Source organism: Perca flavescens, chromosome 16 (assembly GCF_004354835.1).
Source record: "Perca flavescens isolate YP-PL-M2 chromosome 16, PFLA_1.0, whole genome shotgun sequence".
NCBI classification, from domain to species: domain Eukaryota; kingdom Metazoa; phylum Chordata; class Actinopteri; order Perciformes; family Percidae; genus Perca; species Perca flavescens.
The window spans coordinates 34303855-34328215 of record NC_041346.1 but is presented as its reverse complement, the minus strand read 5'-3'; the positions used below and the strand labels follow the sequence as shown (position 1 = coordinate 34328215).

The window sequence follows — 24361 nt, the reverse complement described above, 5'->3', positions numbered from 1 at the left end:
CGCAGAAGGAGGCTCAGGTTTTGGTTCAGGCTCTAGTCATCTCACGTCTAGACTACTGCATCTCCCTCCTGATTGGCCTGCCTGCATGTGCCATCCGACCCCTGCAGCTCATTCAGAACGCAGCAGCTCGGCTTGTCAACCTCCCCAAGTTCTCTCACACTACTCCGCTCTCTTCACTGGTTACCAGTTGCTGCCTGCATCCGCTTCAAGACTACTCATACAGTACACTAATACTCATACAGTACACTAGTACTTACATATAGGGCCATGAACGGATCAGCCCCAGCTTACATCCAGGACATGGTCAAACCATACACCCCAACCCGCCCACTTCGCTCTGCATCAGCCAACCTGCTTGCTGCCCCCTCACAGCGAGGGAGAAATAATCACTCAACGAAATCCAGACTGTTCACTGTCCTGGCTCCCAAATGGTGGAACGAGCTCCCCATCGACATCAGGATGGCCGAAAGCCTACACATCTTCCGCCGAAGGCTAAATACACATCTCTTCCAACTACACTTCAGATAAAAAAATAAAATAAAGAAAAACAAAATCTTGTACCTGCACTTTCATATGTCTCCTCGTAGTTTTGCTCATTTAAAGCTAATGTACTTGCACTTACTTGTTGTCTCAAGTTTGAACCTTCACAGTTGAAAGCACTTAATTGTAAGTCACTTTGGATAAAAGCATCAGCTAAATGACATGTAATGTAATGTAGAGCAGGCACACTTATACATAGAGGTTTATTCTTATTTAAAGGCGGCAAAAAAGTGACAAAAAGGCGACAATGTGTGTGTGTGTATATATATATATATATATATATACACACACATACACATTGTGTCATTCAGTCAGTCTGGATCAGGTGCATTTTAGCGCAGTTTGTTATCTGCATGAATAAAAAAAAAATATGTTGGTTTATTAACCATGTTAGGCAGACTATAAAACATTTTATTTCTCAAAACATCCCATTTCCTTTTGTCTACGATACCATTGATGAAGAAGCTGCTTTACTTCACAGAGAGTTAAACATATGTCGGGAGATGATATTGAAGCCCCGACATTTTAATTTTCAGATAACTTCCTATTCGAGCAGTAGATGTAGCCTAGGCCTATCGTTTTTCTTCCCAGTCGATCACTAAGGTTATGTAGCCTAGGCTGATTGGCTAACGTGGGCTTGAGCTTCTCGTTACACCACTACACCGGACGAGTTTCCCTCTCTACATATTATATGCCTTGCTCCCTGGTATATATGGACATAGAAAATAAAGACACTGAAGAAATTGAACTGTAAAATCTAGAAACTATAAAGATAATAAAGTGATAAATTCCATGCACACTATAAACATGAATGGAACAGAGTATATTCATCAGTTATTTCCCCCCAGGCAAAATATAAGGTCAAAAACCATTATGGTGTCCTCTCCCTGTTGTTACATGAATGTACAGTAGCCTACATCACTAGATAGTTACTGGTCCAGTCAACTAAGTCTATAATGTGGGAGGATTGTACAGTTAGGATATGTTCTTAAATTGTACAATCCTCCCAAATTATAGTCCCAGTTTACTGGACAGCACAAATTGTGTGCTAAGAATGCCAAATATCAGAATCAGAACAAACTTACCTTATTGTTAAAAAAAAAAAAAAAAATTATAAACTAAAATAATTTAAGGTGCATTGGGGAACTATAGAAATGTACAGCATTGTATGTGTTGCCCTTAGTAACAGACTTCATTTAAAACTCATTTCAAATTTTATCAGCCTTTTCTAATTATCTCAACAACTACCATAATATATTGATCAAACTTCTTACAACAATATGAACAGCAGTCTTCATACAGCAATATAACAGTAACAATGACAAATTTATAATTATAAAAAGAAATAATGGTCACAACTTTAAATAATAACAGTACTTAAATGAAAAGCAATATGCACCTGTTGTATTTTAATCCAGGCTGATAACAAAAGGGTAAAACCACTGCTGAGTGAACAGAAAAGGTTCCAGGATTAAATAAATCCTGGCTGTTAGCCTGGTCAGGACCAGGCTAGCTGTTAGCCTGGCTGTTAGCCTGGTCAGGAGCAGGCTAGCTGTTAGCCTGGCTGTTAGCCTGGTCAGGAGCAGGCTAGCTGTTAGACTGGCTGTTAGCCTGGTCAGGACCAGGCTAGCTGTTAGCCTGGCTGTTAGCCTGGTCAGGAGCAGGCTAGCTGTTAGACTGGCTGTTAGCCTGGTCAGGACCAGGCTAGCTGTTAGCCTGGCAGTTAGCCTGGTCAGGAGCAGGCTAGATGCACAGAATAAATCTCCATGGTGATTTATGTGCCTCTGCTTTCGTGAAACCGAGTCAAAGCAAAATTCATCCAGGATAACCTGAATATCCCGGCTTAATCCCTTATCCTGGTTTTGTGCAATACCCCTCTGGTGTGCTCTTGACTGCATTGACGGCATATATACACGGGTACATATAAACAAACACTTTTCTGAAAACCGAGAGGGAAATGTCCGTTTATGAAAATAGCCGGCCACGTGTAAACGTAGCATCAGTGTGTTGCCTTGGGTTTTCTTTTATTTCCGTTGTCCCGTTTATGGGTTTCTGTATATTTCTGTTGTGTGTATTACTGTTCTGTGTATTGTGTTTTGATTCCTGTGTTCTGTTCCCCCTTGTGTTGTCTAGTGTTAAGTTTCTGTGTTTAGTTGATGCCATGTTTTCTGTCTGTTGTTCCCGCTTCCTGTTTTACTTTGATAGTCTGGTTTTCTGTCTTGTCCGATTTACTTCCTGAGTTTTCCCGCCTTTGTTGATTGTCCTGCCCCGCCCTGATGTGCTTCACCTGTTGTCTCACCTGTTTCTGATTTACCCATCACCTCATGTATTTAGCCTCTGTGTTCCCTTTGTCTCTTGTTGGTTCGTCTTTTGTTCGCCCCCTGTGAGAAGTGTTGTTTCCCTGTGCCTTGTGTTTTTGTCAGTTTACTCCTGCCTTTGTTTTGCCTGTCAGTTTTCCAGCCCTTGTGCTGTTGTTTTTTGTTCTAATAAAATCCCTGAGTTCAACCATCTCCTGCCTGCCTGCCTTCCTCTGCGTTTGGGTCCACATTCCCTGCTCCCTCGTCACACATCCTGTTTTGTTGTTGCTATTTTGAGTATAATTATATTTTGTTGACATCTTTTAAAAGGCCCAGATATTAAGTTCTTGTTTTATATTGTTTAGCAGTTTTTTTGTTGTTGTTTTTTTAAAGTATGTTTAAGATTTTTCATTTTACAAAAAAAGAAAACAAAATACACTTAGAAGATGTATACAACTCAGTGAATAATATCAGCAGAAATAAAACAATCTGAACAATTATCAACATCATTCATTAATAATGACAATGTAAGAAAAAAAAAGGGAAAAATAAAAGAGAAATTAAAAAAAACCCTAAGAGCAACCAGGGCGTATGCAATTTCAGCAAAGAAGCACAAGCAAAAACTCAGCAGAGGGCAGAACAGACAGCACACAATGCCTTACATTACTGATCAGGGTCAGTGTTAAAGTGGGTAAGATGATCCAGAAATGGTTGCCATATATTGTAAAACTTATCAAGGTTGCCTATAACACCATACCACAGTCTCTCAATGTGGAGTATTCCTGTGAGGTAAGTCAACCATGTTTTGAATTGAGGAATAGTGTCTGATTTCCAGAGTCTTAGAATTATGCTTTTAGCAATAATCATTCCATAACCATCACCTTATCGTGGTGGAGAGGTTTGTGTGTCTCTGTGAACCTGAGGGCTGTGTTGTCTGGAGCTTTGTGCTCCTGGTAGGGTCTCCCAAGGCAAAGTGGTCTCAGGTGAGGGGCCAGACAAAGAATGGTTCAAAAACCCCAATGAAAAAGCTAGGCAGAGATGGAGTGACCCTGCCCGGAGGAAGCCCGGGGCCCCCGTCTGCAGCCAGGCCCAGACGGCGGGCTCGTCAGCGAGCGCCTGGTGGCCGGGTTTGCCACGGAGCCCGGCCGGGCACAGCCCGAACAAGCTACGCGGCTCCCATCTCTCCAGCCCATGGGCCCACCACCTGTGGGAGGAACCGTTGGTGTCGGGTGCGATGCCACATGGGTGGCAGTGAAGGTCAGGGGCCTCGAAGGACCAGACCCGGGCGGCAGACGCTGGCTCTGGGGACGTGGAACGTCACCTCTCTGTGGGGGAAGGAGCCAGAACTGGTGCGGGAGGTGGAGCGCTACCGGTTAGATCTGGTGGGGCTTACCTCTTACGCACAGTCTCGGTTCTGGAACCATGCTCCTGGATAGGGGTTGGACTCTTTTCTTCTCCGGAGTTGCCCAGGGTGTGAGGCGCCGGGCGGGTGTGGGGATACTCACAAGCCCCGGCTGGCGCCGCTGTGTTGGGTTTACCCGGTGGGACGAGAGGGTCGCCTCCCACGCCTGTGGGTTGTGGGGGAAAACTCTGACTGTTGTTTGTGCATATGCACCAAACAGGAGTTCGGAGTATTCGGCCTTCTTGGAGACCTTGACTGGAGTCCTGCATGGGGCTCCAGTGGGGGACTCCATTGTTCTGCTGGGGACTTCAACGCACACGTGGGCAATGATGGAGACACCACCTGGAGGCGTGATTGGGAGGAACGGCCTCCCTGATCTAAACCAGAGTGGTTGTTTGTTGTTGGACTTCTGTGCTAGTCATGGATTGTCTATAACGAACACCATGTTCGAACATAGGGATGCTCATAAGTGTACCTGGTACCAGAGCACCCTAGGCCGAAGGTCAATGATCGATTTCATAATCGTGTCATCTGATCTGAGGCCGTATGTTTTGGACACTCGGGTGAAGAGAGGGGCAGAGCTGTCAACCGATCACCATCTGGTGGTGAGTTGGGTCAGGGGTGGGGAAGACTCTGGACAGACCTGGTAAGCCCAAGCGTGTAGTGCGGGTAAATTGGGGAACGTCTGGAGGAGGCCCCTGTCCAACAGACTTTCAACTCACACCTCCGGCGGAGCTTTTCGTGCATCCCTGTGGAGGCTGGGGGCATTGAATCCGAGTGGGCAATGTTCAAAGTCTTAGGGTCTTAGGTGCCTCAAGGGGCGGTAACCCACGAACACCGTGGTGGACACCGGTGGTCAGGGAAGCCGTCCGACTGAAGAAGGAGTCTTTCCGGGATATGTTATCCCGGAGGACTCCGGAGGCAGTTGCAGGGTACCGAAGGGCCCGAAGGGCTGCAGCCTCTGCCGTGAAAGAGGCAAAGCAGCGGGTGTGGGAGAAGTTTGGAGAAGACATGGAGAAGGACTTTCGGTCGGCACCAAAGTGCTTCTGGAAAACTGTTCGCCACCTCAGGAGGGGGCGGGGAACCATCCAAGCTGTGTACAGTAAGGATGGGACACTGTTGACCTCAACTGAGGAGGTAATAGGGCGGTGGAAGGTGCACTTTGAGGAACTCCTGAATCCGACTAATACGCCCTCTATGTTAGAGGCAGAGCTGGAGGATAACGGGGATTGTCGTCGATTTCCCAGGCGGAAGTCACTGATGTAGTCAAACAACTCCACAGTGGCAAAGCCCCGGGATTGATGAGATCCGTCCAGAAATGCTCAAGGCTCTGGGTGTGGAGGGGCTGTCCTGGTTGACACGCCTCTTCAACATTGCGTGGAAGTCTGGGACGGTGCCAAAGGAGTGGCAGACTGGGGTGGTGGTTCCCCTTTTAAAAAGGGGGACCAGAGGGTGTGTGCCAATTATAGGGGTATCACACTTCTCAGCCTCCCTGGTAAAGTCTACTCCAAGGTGCTGGAAAGGAGGGTTCGGCCGATAGTCGAACCTTGGGTTGAGGAGGAACAATGCGGATTCCGTCCTGGTCGTGGAACAACGGACCAGCTCTTCACTCTCGCAAGGATCCTGGAGGGAGCCTGGGAGTATGCCCAACCGGTCTACATGTGTTTTGTGGATTTGGAGAAGGCGTATGACCGGGTCCCCGGGAGATACTGTGGGAGGTGCTTGGGGAGTATGGGGTGAGGGGTCTCTACTCAGGGCCATCCAATCTCTGTATGACCAAAGTGAGAGCTGTGTCCGGGTTCTCGGTAGTAAGTCGGACTCGTTTCAGGTGAGGGTTGGCCTCCGCCAGGGCTGCGCTTTGTCACCAATCCTGTTTGTAATATTTATGGACAGGATATCGAGGCGTAGTCGGGGTGGGGAGGGGTTGCAGTTTGGTGGGCTGGGGATCTCATCGCTGCTCTTTGCAGATGACGTGGTCCTGATGGCATCATCGGCCTGCGACCTTCAGCACTCACTGGATCGGTTCGCAACCCGAGTGTGAAGCGGTTGGGATGAGGATCAGCACCTCCAAATCTGAGGCCATGGTTCTCAGCAGGAAACCGATGGAATGCCTTCTCCAGGTAGGGAATGAGTCCTTACCCCAAGTGAAGGAGTTCAAGTACCTTGGGGTTTTGTTTGCAGTGAGGGGACAATGGAGCGGGAGATTGGTCGGAGAATCGGGCGCAGCGGGTGCGGTATTGCATTCAATCTATCGCACCGTTGTGGACGAAAAGAGAGCTTAGCCAGAAGGCAATGCTCTCGATCTACCGGTCAGTTTTCGTTCCTACCCTCACCTATGGTCATGAAGGCTGGGTCATGACCAAAAGAACGAGATCCAGGGTACAAGCGGCTGAAATGGGTTTCCTCAGGAGGGTGGTATCTCCCTTAGAGATAGGGTGAGAAGCTCAGTCATCCGTGAGGAGCTCGGAGTAGAGCCGCTGCTCCGTTGCGTCGAAAGGAGCCAGTTGAGGTGGTTCGGGCATCTGGTAAGGATGCCCCCTGGGCGCCTCCCTAGGGAGGTGTTCCAGGCACGTCCAGCTGGGAGGAGGCCTCGGGGAAGACCCAGGACTAGGTGGAGGGAGGTCCAGCTGGGAGGAGGCCTCGGGGAAGACCCAGGACTAGGTGGAGGGATTATATCTCCAACCTGGCCTGGGAACGCCTCGGGATCCCCCAGTCGGAGCTGGTTAATGTTGCTCGGGAAAGGGAAGTTTGGGGTCCCCTGCTGGAGCTGCTCCCCCCGCGACCCGACACCGGATAAGCAGACGAAGATGGATGGATGGATGGATGGATGGCATTCCATAAATAACAGTACTTTGTACAGAGAGATTATGGTCTGACAAAGAAACAGAATATCCAAATAAAGCAACCTCTGGACCAGGGTTGTTTAGCAGTTTTTAAGGTTAATAAAAAACCTTTCAATGAAAACTCCTGTTCTCCTCATTGCTTTGTCCCTGACATAAAGATATAAATATAACTAGATATATCAAAAAACAACAACAATGGACTTTGTTAACCCTTGTGTTGTCTTCCATTCGACCGTGAACACCAGTCCTCCCGGTCAAAACTGAAAGTCAACATGTTTTTGTCTCTTTTTTCAATGTTTTGGTGCTTTCTTTGACATTTAACTCTTCTTATCTCTACCATTTATAAATACCACTAAATAACTTATTACTAAGTTTTTCACTTATTTTTGGAATTCATATACTTCATTCATAAACTTAATTTATAGGAAATTAAATCTAATTCTTGATTTAAAAAAGCAGAAATTTTGAATTATTTAGACTGATATTATTAATAGAATAGAAGGATTAATAGAAGGATAATCACAGACATGTATCAACGTTCAGTGAGGCGACTGTTTCCAAATATTGAATAAAACACCCAAAATTGAATGAAAGTAAAGATCTGATCTTTTTTCTACTTGCAAAGAATCATCCATGTTATTTTTGGGGTAATTAAAACTAGGTAGTTAAAGAGAAACCCATATTTCTGATATAGATATTTTGAAAACAGGTCAAATTTGACCTGAAGACAACACAAGGGTCAAGAGTTAAACAATACTATATATATTAAAAACATAAAGATATAAATATAACTCTATATATTAACCAACAACAACAATGGACTTTGTTAAGAGTAAGACAATAGTGCCGAGTGCAAAGGGTGCTGGAATAAATATGGGATGATTAATGTAAATGGTTTCTTTATGAGGTAGATGATATATTTATTAACAGTGTGATTAGATTTATATTTGACAGTGATTATATTTCCATGTTATTAAACTATGTAAACTATAAAGGATGTATAATTTCCAGCTCCAGTGGGTGTTTCAGCTTCAGTTAGTTTCTTTCACCACCTGCTGGTCAAAAGGAAACATCACTGCTGCTTTATCTTCTCCCTTCAAATCAAAACTTTATTGACTTTAGGACACTTTTTAATAACAACCAAGTTTTAAACAATGAAACATAATCAGCATAACAACCAATAAAATACTAAATAGAAACAGAGAAACTCACTGAGACAAAAGGAGTCACCAAATAAAACATGTTCAAATCCTCTTTCTGATTGGATAATAAACTTTGTTTCATATCGTCAGTTATCAGACTCCCAAACTGATTATCTTCTGTATTTATATAATAATAATATGAGTGTTTTCTGATTGACTGATCATGTCTTGAGGTACAACTGAAACATGAAAGGAAACATTACCAAAAGGTGGAGAGTTTCTGTCTCTACGTCCTCCAATTATTTTATATCAACAATGTTTGATATCAAATACTAAACATCACAAGTGTTATTGGGTTTGACCTGAACTTTATTAGACTGATTCACATTCAATGTTTCAACACATAATTCAGAACGAAAGTGTATACTTTATCTATGTATGTATGTGAATATATCATTGTTTCTAGTTTCAAGGACTAAGTCTATGATATAGAATTGTATAACAAAGACCAATTGTCATTTATTGAAGAAAGTTGAGCAGAAAGTTCATCAGACTCAAAAAGCTGCTGATGATCCAGTGAAGACACTCTGAGCAAACTGGTTTCAAGCAGACATTTTATTAATATTTGACAGAAAACTGCATCAGTCAGGATGTGATTTCATGAGGAACAACAGAATATAATGATTTTCTTTACATTGTTGTTATTTTGCTTCATTTCCACACAAAGAGAAACATATAGACATGCATTGATATGAATTAACATGCACAGCACAGCGATCAGTTAGGTAGTTTCCAGGAGGATGACTGGTACCTCTCCAGCTACCAGTCACCACTCACACTAGCCTCCAGTCCCAATATATATTGTAAATACATGGAATCACTCAAAATAAAAAATAAAAGTACAACATGACGTTTTCAACATGTTTCCACATGGCCTCTTCTGAAATATTATAACTGGTTATTAGGCATGAATACACATGAATACACAAGGGTAGAAAATATATAATCACATATATTGATTATAATATGCATCAAATGAAAGTCCATTAGATTTCATGGCTGAAGTGTGCAAGTTGAGCAGAATATTTGTGTCTGAGTTCAGTTCTGTAATATCCTCTGAACAAACTGATCAACAAGATGAGGAAATATCATGTTTAACATCTTTATATGGATATTTATTAATGTCAGTGATGTGTTACGGTCCCACCACCAGTTTACTTCTGTCATCATCACACCAACATCAGAATAAATCACAGCCTTTTATCTACTCAATAGCACGTTAGAAAAGCATTAAAACATTAAACTTACACAAAGAACACTTAAGAACGATAAATGTATTTATGATCTGACTTCAGTTAGTGATACAGAAGGATGATGATTAAACATGAAACTACAAGATCAAACAGAAACAGTCATTATATCACAGAAGCAGCTGTTTCCATGAATTACACATTTAACATTTAAAAGGTGATTACATTTTTAATCTCATCCCATTTAATAGATTCATTTAATAGAACTATAATGAAAAATTTGATCATCAGTATGGAACTTGTTTTCTACACAGCTGTCTGCTCACCATGATTCTGTTCATCTACTTCTTTATCACTAGGTTAAATCTTACCAACACCCATTGCTTCTCTTAGTTTACCAAACTTGTAGCGCAGCGCTGCCTTGATTCCTTCTTTTTTATCCATTTGACTTTTCATCTCTTCCAGTTTCCTCTCCTTCTCTGCATCTCCTTTCTCCTTCATCTTCTCAATCAGGAAGTCCAAGTGGACACGAGTGGACAGTGAATTTACATTCAGGGCGATCTGCTCCAGGTGGACAACATGCTGAAAGGACTTTTCCAACAACTGATCTTTTTCTTTCTGAAGTTCTTCCATGTTTTTCTCAAGAGTTTCCAAAAGGCTCAACTTTATCTCACCTCCTGCTTTGTTCTTTTCATACTTCTCCTTAATATCTTCCAGGGTCTTCTGAACTTTCCTTGTCTTGGTCACATAGATCCAGGGGTTTTTGGGATGCCTTGATTCATCTGAACACTCACCCTCACAGTAAATGCATTGTTCTTCCTTCACATGAACTGATGCAGGACACTTCCCGGTACATACAGTGCAGTGGCCATCTTTTATAACCTCACATTGTACTGGATACAAGGCCAGTGTGCATGGATAGTGGCAGTTCTCCTCACAGACAGTACAGCAGACAGCTCCTCCATAGTTTAACCCAAGTGCCCACCACCTCCTCTCTCTAACAACTCTTTGTTTAGCTTTGTAGGGCTCATCAACTTCAACAGTGAACTTCTCATTCTTCTTCATCTCTTCTTCATGTTTCTTCAGAACTTCCTGAGTCTGTTGGATTTCTGTCTGTTTTAGATCAATCTCCTTGATTCTCTCCTGCATGTTGTCGATGCAGGCTGTCAGTCTGATTTGGGATTTCATAACTTCAACAGTTGTCATCAGGGTCTGAGGGTTTTGTTTAGTCAGGAAATCAGCAAATTCACCCATCTGGTTCATTGATAAGTCCCATGCAGCTTTTAGAGCAACCTTATTTTTCTTTGTTTTCTGTGTTTTCTGGTGGTTGTTGAACATAAAATGAACAGGCTCATCATCTTCATCTTTGGCACATTTAATGTTTGCATCCTTGAGAGCTTGTAGAACATTTTCAGGTGTCAGACCATCTGAGTGTGTGACGAGGGCGACTATATTCTCCTCTATGTTTTTTCCAAACGGAGAGATCACTGAATTAAAGATACAACTCAGTCGGTCACTCAGTTGATTCACACTCCCTTTCACCACCAGACCCACTGCATTAATCTCATGAACTCCATCCTCTGACTGGAACCAGTCTAATAATCTTTGACTGATGATTTCATCTTGTTCGATCCCTCTGGTGTCTCCGTATCCAGGAGTATCGATGATGGTCAGAGAGTAGGGCAGAGTTTTATCTTCAAAACCAAAGATCTGGTACACGATCACATCTGATGTCTGACTTTCTGATTGCCTTCTCTTCTCCTCCTCTACAATCTTAAACCAGACATCATCCTCCCACTCCACTCCCATGGTGTAGTTGACCAGAGTGTTGATCAGAGTAGATTTTCCTGTTCCTGTTTCACCAACAAGTAAGATGGTTTTGTTTATCTTGTTTGGATCTTTTTCACCAAGAGTCATTCTTGTCAGAGTTCCAATCTTCTCTTTCTTTGTTCTCAGCTGGTAGACAGTAGGAGATCCTGATTGGACTTTGTAGGTGATGTTGTCATATTTGCATGAGGTGTTGGTATTCCTGTAGAACAGAAAAGAAAAACATGAATTGGTACATTAGAGACTGGTTCAAAAAGCAGTAAAAGTAGTAATTACACTGAACAACGCAATTTTTTAGTTTTTGCCCCCATTTTTCATGAGCTGAACTCAAAGACTTTTTCTATGTACACAAAAGGCTTATTATTTCTCTCAAATATAGTTCACCAATCTGTCTAAATCTGTTAGTGAGCAGAGATAATCCATCCTCCTCACAGGTGTGGCATATCAAGATGCTGATTAGACAACATGATTATTGCACAGGTGTGCACACAAAAATAAAAGTGTTGCATTTATAATTTAATTCAATATATGTAGTCCAGTAATGTCATAATGTAATATATTGAGTTTAGATGATGTCATTTGAATCCTGTAGCGCTCTAAATGGATTGATCGGTGCCTCCTACTGCAGTCAAGAGGAAGACGTCTTTATATGGAGATCAGTAGATAAAAATTGAAATAAATGTAGTCTTTGAAAAAATCTGACTGAAATTAATTTTATTGATTGAATATTATCTGATATATAGAGTAATTAATTCGCAGTGTTGTATTAGCTGCAAAATCTCAGCAGTATGAAACAGACCAATAAAAACGTCATGAATAAATAAACACATGCTATGAAATGTATCCTGAACATGGGAGTACATTTCTTCTAACAGATGGGGGAGACAATAAACATAACATTTCTTAAGAGCACTTATTGAAGGGGACACACATGAAGTGAAGTTTCACTCTTGGTCGTTTGCATATCTTGATGCTGCAGTCCGGAGCCTCCTCTTCTGCTTCTTTGGCAGACAGGTCTCTGAGTGTCTCATAACTGCCAGCTTTGCCTCATGACCAGACAGAAGTTTCTGCCGTCATATTCCCTAGTCTCTTGTCAGCTGCATTTGGATGCTTGACCCAGAGGAGGACCCTCTTTACAGAGGGTCCTCCTCTGGGTCGGTGCCAAACTCCTGCCTCTGTTTCCTGTGGACTTCTGCAACTGTCCCCAATTGGCTGTCTTCTGAGCATGGCAGGATTTATTCAGTTGGAGCAACACAGTCTCACTCCCTACTCGTCAAATGTATGACGCATGGTCAAGGACCCTGGCGTCAAGTTTCAACCAAATAGGGGTACCCTTGACGTTATTTTTCGACGAGGGGGGTCCGTCAGATAGACATTCATGTTATTCCCTCACCGTCAAATACCGACGAAAGAAAAAAACCCGCCCCCCGCCCCTTAACTCGAAATCTGTGACAGTTATTATTGGTATTTTTAGCCCAATAACCGCTGTTTTAATCAACATTATTCACGATATATTATCATGGTTTATATGTATTTCTTTTTATGTTATTATTTCGGTATATTTCGGCCAGGGAAGCTGGATTGCTTTTTTGTTGATTTATATTTTTTAAACTATAATGCTACATCTATCAACATTTATTTAGATGTTATCATTGTATTCATTTCTTTACTTTAATAATATTATTTCGGTCTTATTACCGGTGAAATATTACAGTATAGGCTGTAATACAGAACATTACGATATGATCCGAGCAACAACACGTTGCTCAGTTTTGTTCCAGTAAGTTATGAACCATAATAACGTTTAAACGAATCCGCGGAAAACTCCGGAAGTGACGTAGTACGTCCCGCTCAGCGGATATGAAGATAAAAATATATAATATTCGTAATATTTATGTTTTTTTCTAACGTTGTATTTGAGGAGTTAAACAATAAAGATAGTTATAATAATAAAATACAGTTTCATGTATTTGTCTCATATATTGTGAGCTCGGCCGGCCGGCGGGCCATTTCACGGCAGACAGCAGAAAGAGGAGCCCAACGAGTCCCCCCACCCGGAAGAACTACAAGTGCTCAAGCTTTGTAACAGCTTCTGTGGCGTTTCTTATGGGAGTTGTAGTTTTAAAGTATATTGGTATATTTCTCATAAGTAGAAGTTGGCAGTGTATAGTTTTGGATACACCCTGGGGTTTTTTGGGATGGAGAACACGCTGGTGTCATCAGATTTTAAAAATCGAATCGTTAAATAGGTGAAAATAGCTCATTACCATATTTGACAGTGCTTACAGTAGGTAATTTGGTGACCATATCTACATGACAGCTGAGGTCCAGAGCTTTCTATAACAGCTGGTTTTATGTGTGTAGAACCTTCTGTTGCTAAATGACAGGCCTTCATACATGGACTGGGTTCAAGGTTCAGAGGTCAATATTTCAAGCAGGAGTAATGTATCCTCTTCAGACTGACATATGTTCCTCTCCAGGTTGAGACCTTTCCAACGATGTGTTTGCTATAGTCCTACAACAAGGTTTTAATTTGTACACATCATGGAGACCACTTAGCAGGAGATACTTTATTGTCCCCAGAGGGATATTTGCCTTGAGTTCAAATGCTTCACAAATAACACTTGACATATTGTTTTATCATACAGCTGACATACTTAAAATAAAAAACAACATGAACAAAGTGATATAGGCTAGACTGAAGCACATCACACAGCAACAATCTATTGCTCATCTTTCACAAACAGACAAGAGCAACACAACCATGCTTCATATCATGAAGCTATTACACACCCTCAATCTCAAGCAACTTTATTTAAAGTTTTAATTGAGGTAGGTCCAAATTAGGCCTATATCATCATCTACGTTTTTATAGTTTAGAAATGTTAAGTTTACCCATATCTTCTGCCAGAGGATAAGAGCTCATACTTGGCATGGAGAATAAAGATAGAGCAGACCATATTCTGTGTGCTTGCCTGGAGAGACTGGTTTCTATTCCTCTACACAACCTTCATGAGAGTCATAATAAAATTCTCTGTAATGCAGCCTTGTATAACATAAACCATCTGATTCACCGTGGGTGTCTGCTCTAAATGATAACACACACTTTCAACACGGGCCTTCCAGCCAAAGGTGCATGTTGTCCATATGAACACCATTGGGCCTATAGGAGCAGAGCCGATGATTGGTTCATCATTTATGACCTCTGATATCCTCTGACCCAGCTCTATCTCCAGAGTTACCTCAACTTCAGTTTCAAAGGGGGGGTCAGCTTTTCTTAGACATGAGTAGGGGGGGCACCAAGGAAAAAGGTTGGGAACCACTGCTCTGACCCATGTCATGACCCTTTTCTCAGCTTGTGAAATGGTTGAATGAGATGTGAGTTTTGTCTTTGTGCAGTAGTGCTGAGGTAGAAGTGTGCCAAAATGCCATATATATACAAATGTTGTATATGTATACATACCCAAACAAAGCTATATACATCTTACTCAGTGAACAAAAACCTCGGTAACAATCTGCTTATCCTTTTAATTTCCTGAAAATGCTTCTTAAAACTAGTCCCTTCTTAATTTTGAAAAGGTAGTCTCAGTAAAGGCTACAAAAGGATATAAACCACGGTGATTGAATGAGGATCATCTTCTGAATATAATAATGAATATGTTAGGCCTACCATAAATTGATATTTCAAAAAAGTAATTTATTTAAAACAACTAATAATGCAGTGTGATTTTAAATCAAACTACATCCCACACATAAATATACTTATGTTTTTCCCCTTTAGTCTTTGCTATTAATATTCATCAACTGCAAAATTAGAAAATTGTGTTTTTAAATAACTATGTATGGAACATAAAATAAAAAAATGCTTCTCTTTGTATATTGTTTTTCACAACAATTCAAAACAAATGCAAATTAGTCAAACAAGCCATTAGGCTGTATTTCTAAACACTCAACTGTAGGTTTTTTATATAGTATATATAAGGCAAATCAAAGTGCTAAATATAAAACATAATGTTTTCATTATTAGTATTTTATTGTGTAAATTCTCACATTACAACGTGGAACATTCTTTCACAGACGAGATGTGGAATTTCACGTCACTTCCGCGGATTCGTTTAAACGTAGACAAATACATGAAACTGTATTTTAATATTATAACTATCTTTATTGTTTAACTCCTCAAATACAACATTAGAAAAAAACATCAATATTACGAATGTTATATATTTTTATCTTCGTATCCGCTGAGCAGGACGTACTACGTCACTTCCGGAGTTTTCCGCGGATTCGTTTAAACGTTATTATGGTTCATAACTTACTGGAACAAAACTGAGCAACGTGTTGTTGCTGGTGACACAATCACTGACTGTATATATGTATATTGTAGTGATACTGACCACTGACTGTATATATGTATATTGTAGTGATACTGACCACTGACTGTATATATGTATATTGTAGTGATACTGACCACTGACTGTATATATGTATATTGTAGTGATACTGACCACTGACTGTATATATGTATATTGTAGTAATACTGACCACTGACTGTATATATGTATATTGTAGTGATACTGACCACTGACTGTATATATGTATATTGAAGTAATACTGACCACTGACTGTATATATGTATATTGTAGTGATACTGACCACTGACTGTATATATGTATATTGAAGTGATACTGACCACTGACTGTATATATGTATATTGAAGTGATACTGACCACTGACTGTATATATGTATATTGAAGTGATACTGACCACTGACTGTATATATGTATATTGTAGCAATACTGACCACTGACTGTATACAGTGGAGGAAATAAGTATTTGACCCCTTGCTGATTTTGCAGGTTTGCCCACTTACAAAGAATGCAAAAATCTACAATTTTAATCATATGTACATTCTAACAGTGAAAGACAGAATCCCAAAGAAAATTCCAGAAAATCACATCATATGAATTTATTAAAATTGATAACCATCTGATGAGGAAAAACAAGTATTTGACCCCCTGGACAAACAGCATGTTAATATTTTGTAGAAAAGCCATTATTGGCCAGCACAGATGTCAAACGGTTTTTATAGTTGGTGACAAGGTTTGTGCACATTTCGGCAGGGATGTTGGCCCTCCTCCCTGCAGACAGCCTCCAAATCATTCAGGTTCTGAGGTTGTCGCCTGGCAACTCAATTTTAAGCTCCCCCAAAGATTTTCAATCGGATTCAGGTCTGGAGACTGGCTAGGCCACTCCAGAACCTTGATGTGCTTCTTCTTCAGCCACTCTTTTGTTGCTTTGGCGGTGTGCTTAGGGTCATTGTCGTGCTGAAACACCCATCCTCGACCCATCTTCAGCTCTCTCACTGAGGGAAGGAGATGTCGGTCCAGAAATTCCACGATACATGGCCCCGTCCATCCTCCCCTCAATACGATGGAGTTGTCCCGTCCCCTTGGCTGAAAAGCACCCCAAAGCATGATGTTGCCACCACCATGCTTGACGGTGGGGATGGTGTTCTTTGGGTTGTACTCGGTGTTCTTTGCCCTCCAAACACGACGAGTTGAGTTGAGGCCAAAAAGTTCTATTTTGGTCTCATCTGACCACATCACCTTCTTCCAGGCCTCTTCTGAGTCGTCCAGGTGGTGAATGGCGAACTTCATGCGGGCCTGTACATGTTTCTTCTTGAGCAGGGGGACCTTGCGTGCGCTGCAGGATTTCAATCCATGACGGCGTAGTGTGTTACCAACCCTTTCTTTTGTAACTGTGGTCCCAGCTGCCTTCAGTTGATTCATCAGTTCCCCTTGTGGTTTTGGGATGATTCCTCACCGTTCGCTTGATCAGGGACACCCCACGAGGCAAGATCTTGTGTGGAGGCCCAGACCGAGGGAGGTTGGCGGTGGTGTGGTGCTTCTTCCATTTCCTGATAACTGCACCGACAGTTGATCTTTTCTCTCCAAGTTGCTTTCCGATTCTCTTGTAGCCCATCCCAGCCTTGTGCAGATCAACAATCTTGTCCCTGATGTCCGTAGAAAGCTCTTTGGTTTTGCCCATGATGGTGATGTTGGATGCTGGTTGTTTGGGTGTTGACAGGTGTCTTTTATACAGGTAACGAGGTGAGGCAGGTGTATTTGATGTAGATAATTGGTTCGGATTGGGGCTGTGTCTTAAAGAAAGACTAACTGGCTTGTAGGAGCCAGAATACTTGATGTTTGTCCAGGGGGTCAAATACTTGTTTTTCCTCATCAGATGGTTATCAATTTTAATAAATTCATATGATGTGATTTTCTGGAATTTTCTTTGGGATTCTGTCTTTCACTGTTAGAATGTACATATGATTACAATTGTAGATTTTTGCATTCTTTGTAAGTGGGCAAACCTGCAAAATCAGCAAGGGGTCAAATACTTATTTCCCCCACTGTATATGTATATTGAAGTGATACTGACCACTGACTGTATATATGTATATTGTAGTGATACTGACCACTGACTGTATATGTATATTGAAGTGATACTGACCACTGACTGTATATATGTATATTGTAGTGATACTGACCACTGACTGTATATGTATATTGAAGTGATACTGACCACTGACTGTATATATGTATATTGTAGCAATACTGACCACTGACTGTATATATGTATATTGAAGTGATACTGACCACTGACTGTATATATGTATATTGTAGTGATACTGACCACTGACTGTATATATGTATATTGAAGTAATACTGACCACTGACTGTATATATGTACTGTATATTGTAGTGATACTGACCACTGACTGTATATATGTATATTGTAGTGATACTGACCACTGACTGTATATATGTATATTGAAGTGATACTGACCACTGACTGTATATATGTATATTGTAGTGATACTGACCACTGACTGTATATATGTATATTGAAGTAATACTGACCACTGACTGTATATATGTATATTGAAGCGATCCTGGCGTTAAAGACCAGCTGATCGCTGCCTGATTCTTTGAAATGAATGGCCGCATTGCATTGTGGGATAGGCCTATCGGCTTTGAATGCTTCCTGCTCGGATCATATCGTAATGTTCTGTATTACAGCATATACTGTAATATTTCACCGGTAATAAGACCGAAATAATATTATTAAAGTAAATAAATGAATACCATGATAACATCTAAATAAATGTTGATAGATGTAGCATTATAGTTTAAAAATATAAATAAACAAAAAGCAATCCAGCTTCCCTGGCGAAATATACCGAAATAATAACATAAAAAGAAATACATATAAACCATGATACTATCTCGTGAATAATGTTGATTAAAACAGCGGTTATTGGGCTAAAAATACCAATAATAACTGTAACAGATTTGTTGGAGTTAAGGGGGGCGTGTTTTTTCTTTTGGTGGTGTCGATATCCGACGGTGTGGGGAATAACATGAATGTCTATCTGACCCCGGAGCCCCCTAGCCCCGCTATCGAAAAATAACGTCAAGGGTAGCCCCCTATTTGGTTGAAACTTGACGCCAGGGTCCTTGACCATGCGTCATACATTTGACAAGTAGGGAGTGAGACTGTGTTGGCTGTGGTGGTACTGGGCAGCTTCCAGTATGAATGTGAAACTGTGTGAATTTGACAGGTTGTCATAAACAATGAGAAATTGTTCTCAATCGGCTTACCTGGATAAATGGGTTGGTGGTGTTGACCCTGTAGCCCCCATGCTATCTGTTGTTGTTGTTGGTGGTGTTGACCCTGTAGCCCCCATGCTATCTGTTTGTTGTTGTTGTTGGTGGTGTTGACCCTGTAGCCCCATGCTATCTGTTGTTGTTGTTGGTGGTGTTGACCCTGTAGCCCCCATACTATTTGTTGTTGTTGTTGGTGGTGTTGACCCTGTAGCCCCCATGCTATCTGTTGTTGTTGTTGGTGGTGTTGACCCTGTAGCCCCCATGCTATCTGTTGTTGTTGTTGGTGGTGTTGACCCTGTTGTTAGCCCCAGCCCCTATTTGTTGTTGTTGTTGTTGGTGGTGTTGACCCTGTAGCCCCCATGCTATCTGTTGTTGTTGTTGGTGGTGTTGACCCTGTAGCCCCCATGCTATCTGTTGTTGTTGTTGGTGGTGTTGACCCTGTAGCCCCCATACTATTTGTTGTTGTTGTTGGTGGTGTTGACGCTTTAGCCTCCATCTCCAGGTCTCTGGTCCTCCTGAGGTGTTGAGATCTCCTCTTCAGAGTGATGAAGAAGCTGACTTTAAATCAAACTGTGGAGACAGGAAGAGACACACATCATCAGAATAAACTCACACAGGTTAAAGCTTAGGTTGAGCCTATAAAAAATAGTGCATATATATAGTGCTGTCAGTTAAATTTGTTGTTGTTGTTGGTGGTGTTATTAGCCGGCTTTAACGCTAAAACACATTTTAAGCCCCCATGACAATTTTTTTATAGCCCCCATGCTATCGTGATTAACGACAGACAGTTAAAGAAGGATTAATGTTCTTTCTGATCTAGCTAGGAAGCAAAGGACGCCAAGACCCGCCCTGTTGTTGTTGTTGGTGGGGTCATTAGGATAAGCCCCCCGATTGGTCTGTTGTTGTTGTTGGTGGGATAGGACCTGAACAAATGGGGTTACATTACCTATCTGGACGCCTGGCCAATAGTAGTGATTGAAGGGCGGGTCTCGGTGTGGCCATAGTAGACCGGAAACAAAACAGATACGCTGCAGCCATATATATGTTGTTGCAGCCGCACATACTTGTTTGGGCTATAGGCCTAGCTAGCCGTGTAGCTTGTGAGCCGTGTAGCTAGCTAGCGGCTCGTCACGGCGATTAGCTTCGGAGCGAGTAGTGACTCTACAGTCAGGGAGAGAAACAAAGAGTCTCCTCTGTTCTTTCTGACCACGCTGGGAAACCTGCAGCAGGGAAAGTTAACCCTCTCCTTGATTTTACGTTGGTTATGGAGAAGGAGAACCAGGAAATGAGTCGGGGAAACCATAGTCGCTATGACGACCAGCCACGCTCGCCTCAGCAATGGAAAATGGAGGTAACGCGGGGCTCCAGACTGGACCAAATGGTCTGCAGTTTTGTTGAAGTCACGGCGATGCAGATAAAGTGGTTTCAAGTGTGGTTACAGTTTTTCATAACTTCAAGCAGACAGCGTTTGCTGCGATATGATATTAATGTCGAGCCGAAAGTGGTCACGGTGCTCTTGATGTTACACTTCCTCGGAGACGAACAGACAGGCTCAGTGGTTTCTGACCCTGGGGACTGACTGACAGGCTGAACTTGTAAGGCAAGGCAACTTTACTTCAACAGCAGCTTTCAGAAACAAGGCAAGTCAAAGTGCTTTACATGAAACTAAAAAAATTATACAAGTACAACAATAAACAAAATATATACATATATATTTTTACTGTCATGACAGCGATGGGGGCTGTCAGTTTACCTTATATGTTGCAACTTCAACAGTGACACTGAATTTGAAAGAGCACATTGTAATTTCTGCATCTATTATCAAAGTATTTATTAGTAATGCAGTGGAAATTAGTATAAATGTGAATATTTGGTAAGCATGTTGATTTACGGTGTGTGCCCCTAAATTTTCAGTTGGGGGCCACTGTGCTCCTACTGAAAAAAGTAAGTCTGGAGCCCTGTAACAGTGTTACATTATGTGAAAGATTATTAGTTCCAAGTGAGAATGTTAGAGTGAAATTGAATACTACGTATATGCCAATGTTGTTTTCAATAAAAAAAAAAAAAAAAAACATTTGCACAAAGCAAGCCGATCCACTTTCCATGTTGATAAGAGCATTAAAATGAAAAAATATAATGGGACAAAAAGAAATCAAGGGACATTTAGAATAGAAAAAATGTGAGATTAATTGCAATTAATCGTGAGTTAACTATGACATTAATGCGATTAAATATTTTAATCGTTTAACAGCACTAATATAATATATATATATATATATATATATATATATATATATATATATATATATATATATATCTCTTATAATTATTTATAATTACTGAGGAGTAAAGATGGCGCCGTTGTGTGTGTCTCGCCGCTTAACTCTGCTGGGATTATTGTTGATTTGTCTGTTTCTACTGTTTGTCACTCGAAATGTGTCACTGCTGCTGGTGTATGACCGCCTGACTCTTTTAAGTATTTGTACATCTGCTGAGAAAGTGCCAATCTCCGGCTCTGACGGTCAGTTAGGTACGCCGCCGCCCTTCCTGGTGTCCATACCGGCCTATCTACGCCGTCATCCCTGTCTGCCGCTCCGCAACAATCGCCGCAGGAGACGCGGCAAGAGAGGAGGAGTATGTGTCAGGCTCAGAGCGTACCTGGCATCATCCTCCACCTGCGATCCGGGAAATTCTGCGGAGTTCATCGGCTGAAATCTGCAGCCCGCTGCCTGAACAGGAAGCGCTCCAAGCGAGGCTGCGAGCATGGGAATCTCCGCCCGCTCAGTCGTGCTTCCCAACAGACTGAAAGGCGCCCGATTCGCATGGCGCTGATCAACACTAGATCACTCACAAATAAGACTTTTATATTGAATTACTTTTTTACGACCAATGCGCTGGACTTTCTGTTGTTGACGGAAACCTGGTTGAAACCAGGTGATGACAGCGCCTTCTCGGAGCTCCCCCAGTTGTTCTTTCCTCAACTCACCCAGAGTGTCGGGTCGAGGCGGTGGGCTGGCCACGCTCTTCAAAGAGGAGTACAGATGCAGATTATTACCTGCACTCTGTTATAAGAGCTTCGAGCTTCAGCTGTTTGTGGCTGATCTGGACTCTCCTGTGTTGTGTGCAGTTGTTTATCGCCCACCAAAACTCAACAAGGATTTTATACGTGAGTTTTCTGAGTTTTTAGCTGATGTTGTTCCTAAATATTAAAAGCTTCTGGTTTGTGGGGATTTCAATATCCATGTGTGTTGTCCCTCAAACCCACTTGCTCATGATTTTAAAACACTTTTGAACTCTTTTGGCCTTAATCAATGTGTGGAAGGGCCGACACATCATCTTGGCCACACCCTGGATCTCATCATCTCATATGGGCTTTCTGTTTCACTCAGTGAAATAACAGAAACTGGTATCTCAGATCACTTCCCCATCAGGTTCGAGATTAGTGTTCCACCACGCGCTATTAAGCCTGTCTCCTCAGCTTTTAGGCAGCGCTGCATCACCTCCTCTTCAGCTGGAGAGTTGGCTTCTGCATTTGTGGGCTCACAGTTTTATGTAAAGAATGATCTGGTATCTCCCTCTTCCCCAGATAACATTCTCTCTGTGTTTCACTCCACATGACACTGAAATAATAGACTATGTTGCCCCTCATTGGATTAAATCAGTTTGAACAATTTGAGTGACTTGACACTACTCAATAGTTTATTTAAGGAAAAAATATAGATTGTATAGCATACCAATTTTTACATAAGGTAAACAAGAAGGAATGAAAATCAGCAGTTTTCTTCAATAAAGTATTTTGTCTCTAGTAATTTATGGAATTACTGGGTAAAAACACTAAAGGTCCATACGTAACAGTACCAGAGAATAGTGTGACTAATCCTACCTCTCTCCAGCATCATGTGGCAAGTTTTCTTCATCACATTGGATGTCTTCATCATCTCTAAATACTAATGAATGTGGTGTTTCTATTGCTTTCACCTCCATTACTTTCTGAAAAACAGTAAGAACACAGTTTTACTATTGTAAAGATATAGTGTTTTTATATCTGTGTACATAACCTCAGACATCTTACCTGGACATGTTGGTATCTTTGATCTTTTACCTGTTTCTCTCAAACAGTACAGGATATAATTGTTTCATTCTTATTTGGTGTTTGTATATAAAAAAGTATTTCTGATCTTTCTCTGTATAAATACCATATATGTTCATTAACTAGTCTAAAATAAGACACCTGCTGAGGCTTTCAGCTAGAATCCCAATCAGCAGTGTTTGATAGGCACCAGACTGAGATCTATTCTGTGTTGAATGTGTGGTTAACAGTGTTGACAGCAGTGTGTTAGCATCTGAACAAAGTGCTGTAAATCTACAGTGTTGTGCAGGTTGTGGTTAAAGTCCTGGGATAAGTGTGGAGAGTTTAGAAAACTGTGTTCAAGCGATGAGAAACCAACTAGAGTCTGGTCCACATGAACTGCTGCTGTGCAGACTGGAGTTAGAGTTTTAAACATGTGACTCCAGTTGTGCCCACTGTTGTTTAGCAATCCAAAAAAACTGTAAACCTAAGGCAGACCCGTGGCTAAATGACACCACAAAGGCCCTTAGGCAACACTGCAGACAAGCTGAACGGAGATGGAAGAAGGACAATTTACATGTATCACTGGGTTTATTAAGGGACAGTCTAGCCACATACAAGAAGGCTGTGAAGGTGGCAAAGATGCAGCATCTCTCCTCTGTCATAGCCGGCAGTTGCCATGAACCCAGAGTGTTATTTAATGTGATAAACTCTGTTGTGAAACCACGCACCTCTGCTCTGACAGATGTTTCAATCATGACATGTGAGAAATTTCTTTGTTATTTTAATGACAAAGTAGCATCTGTCAGAAAAAACGCCAGTGCTAATTTTAAGTTGTTTGTACCTGCTTCTCCTGCACACTCAGCTGTGTTTGAGGAATTTAAGCCAGTTTCTCTGACGTTACTTAGTGAGGTGGTACAACACATGAAACCCACCAACTGTCCCTTAGACATTGTTCGCGCCAGAATGGTGAAGGAGGTTTTTAATAGCACCATTGGGTCGAGTCTTCTTACTTTTTTTTTAATTCTTGTCTTAGTTTAAGTTCTGTCCCAGCTGCCTTCAAACATGCTGTGGTCAGGCCTCTTCTTAAGAAGCCTAATCTTGACCCCACAGTGTTGTCCAATTTTAGACCAGTCTCTCATCTGCCTTTTCTTTCAAAGGTTTTGGAAAAAGTTGTTTTCATACAGTTACAAACCTTTTTACAGCAGAACTCTTTGTTTGAAAAATTTCAATCTGGTTTTAGATCACGTCACAGTACTGAGTCTGCACTGTTGAGAGTACATCATGATGTTGCCTTGTCAGTAGATGGAGGGAATCC

At 41.6% G+C, this 24361-nt stretch overlaps 1 protein-coding gene and 1 long non-coding RNA gene across 2 annotated transcripts in view; both read right to left on the bottom strand.

Annotated features, from left to right (window-relative positions):
- Positions 1 to 8821: 8821 nt before the first annotated feature.
- Positions 8822 to 19266, bottom strand: LOC114571057 (uncharacterized). Its single transcript, XM_028601831.1, has 2 exons — positions 18969 to 19266; positions 8822 to 11503 (listed from the first exon to the last, which is right to left on the bottom strand). The coding sequence occupies exons 1-2, from the start codon at positions 19235 to 19237 to the stop codon at positions 9835 to 9837; spliced, it is 1938 nt and encodes a 645-aa protein (XP_028457632.1). The 5' UTR covers positions 19238 to 19266; the 3' UTR covers positions 8822 to 9834.
- A 28-nt stretch (positions 19267 to 19294) lies between these two features.
- The window catches only part of LOC114571056 (uncharacterized), a 28396-nt gene continuing 23329 nt past the window's right edge, over positions 19295 to 24361 (bottom strand). Inside the window, exon 3 of the long non-coding RNA XR_003694610.1 lies at positions 19295 to 19544. This is a non-coding gene — a long non-coding RNA (uncharacterized LOC114571056). The remainder of the gene's footprint in view (positions 19545 to 24361) is intronic.

Coding starts and splice junctions, on each gene's coding strand:
- LOC114571057 (XM_028601831.1), bottom strand. CDS start 19,237: ATGGGGGCTACAGGGTCAACACCACCAACAACAACAACAGATAGCATG. Junction 11,504..18,968: donor CCACCAACCCATTTATCCAG/GTAAGCCGATTG, acceptor TCTGTTCTACAG/GAATACCAACACCTCATGCA.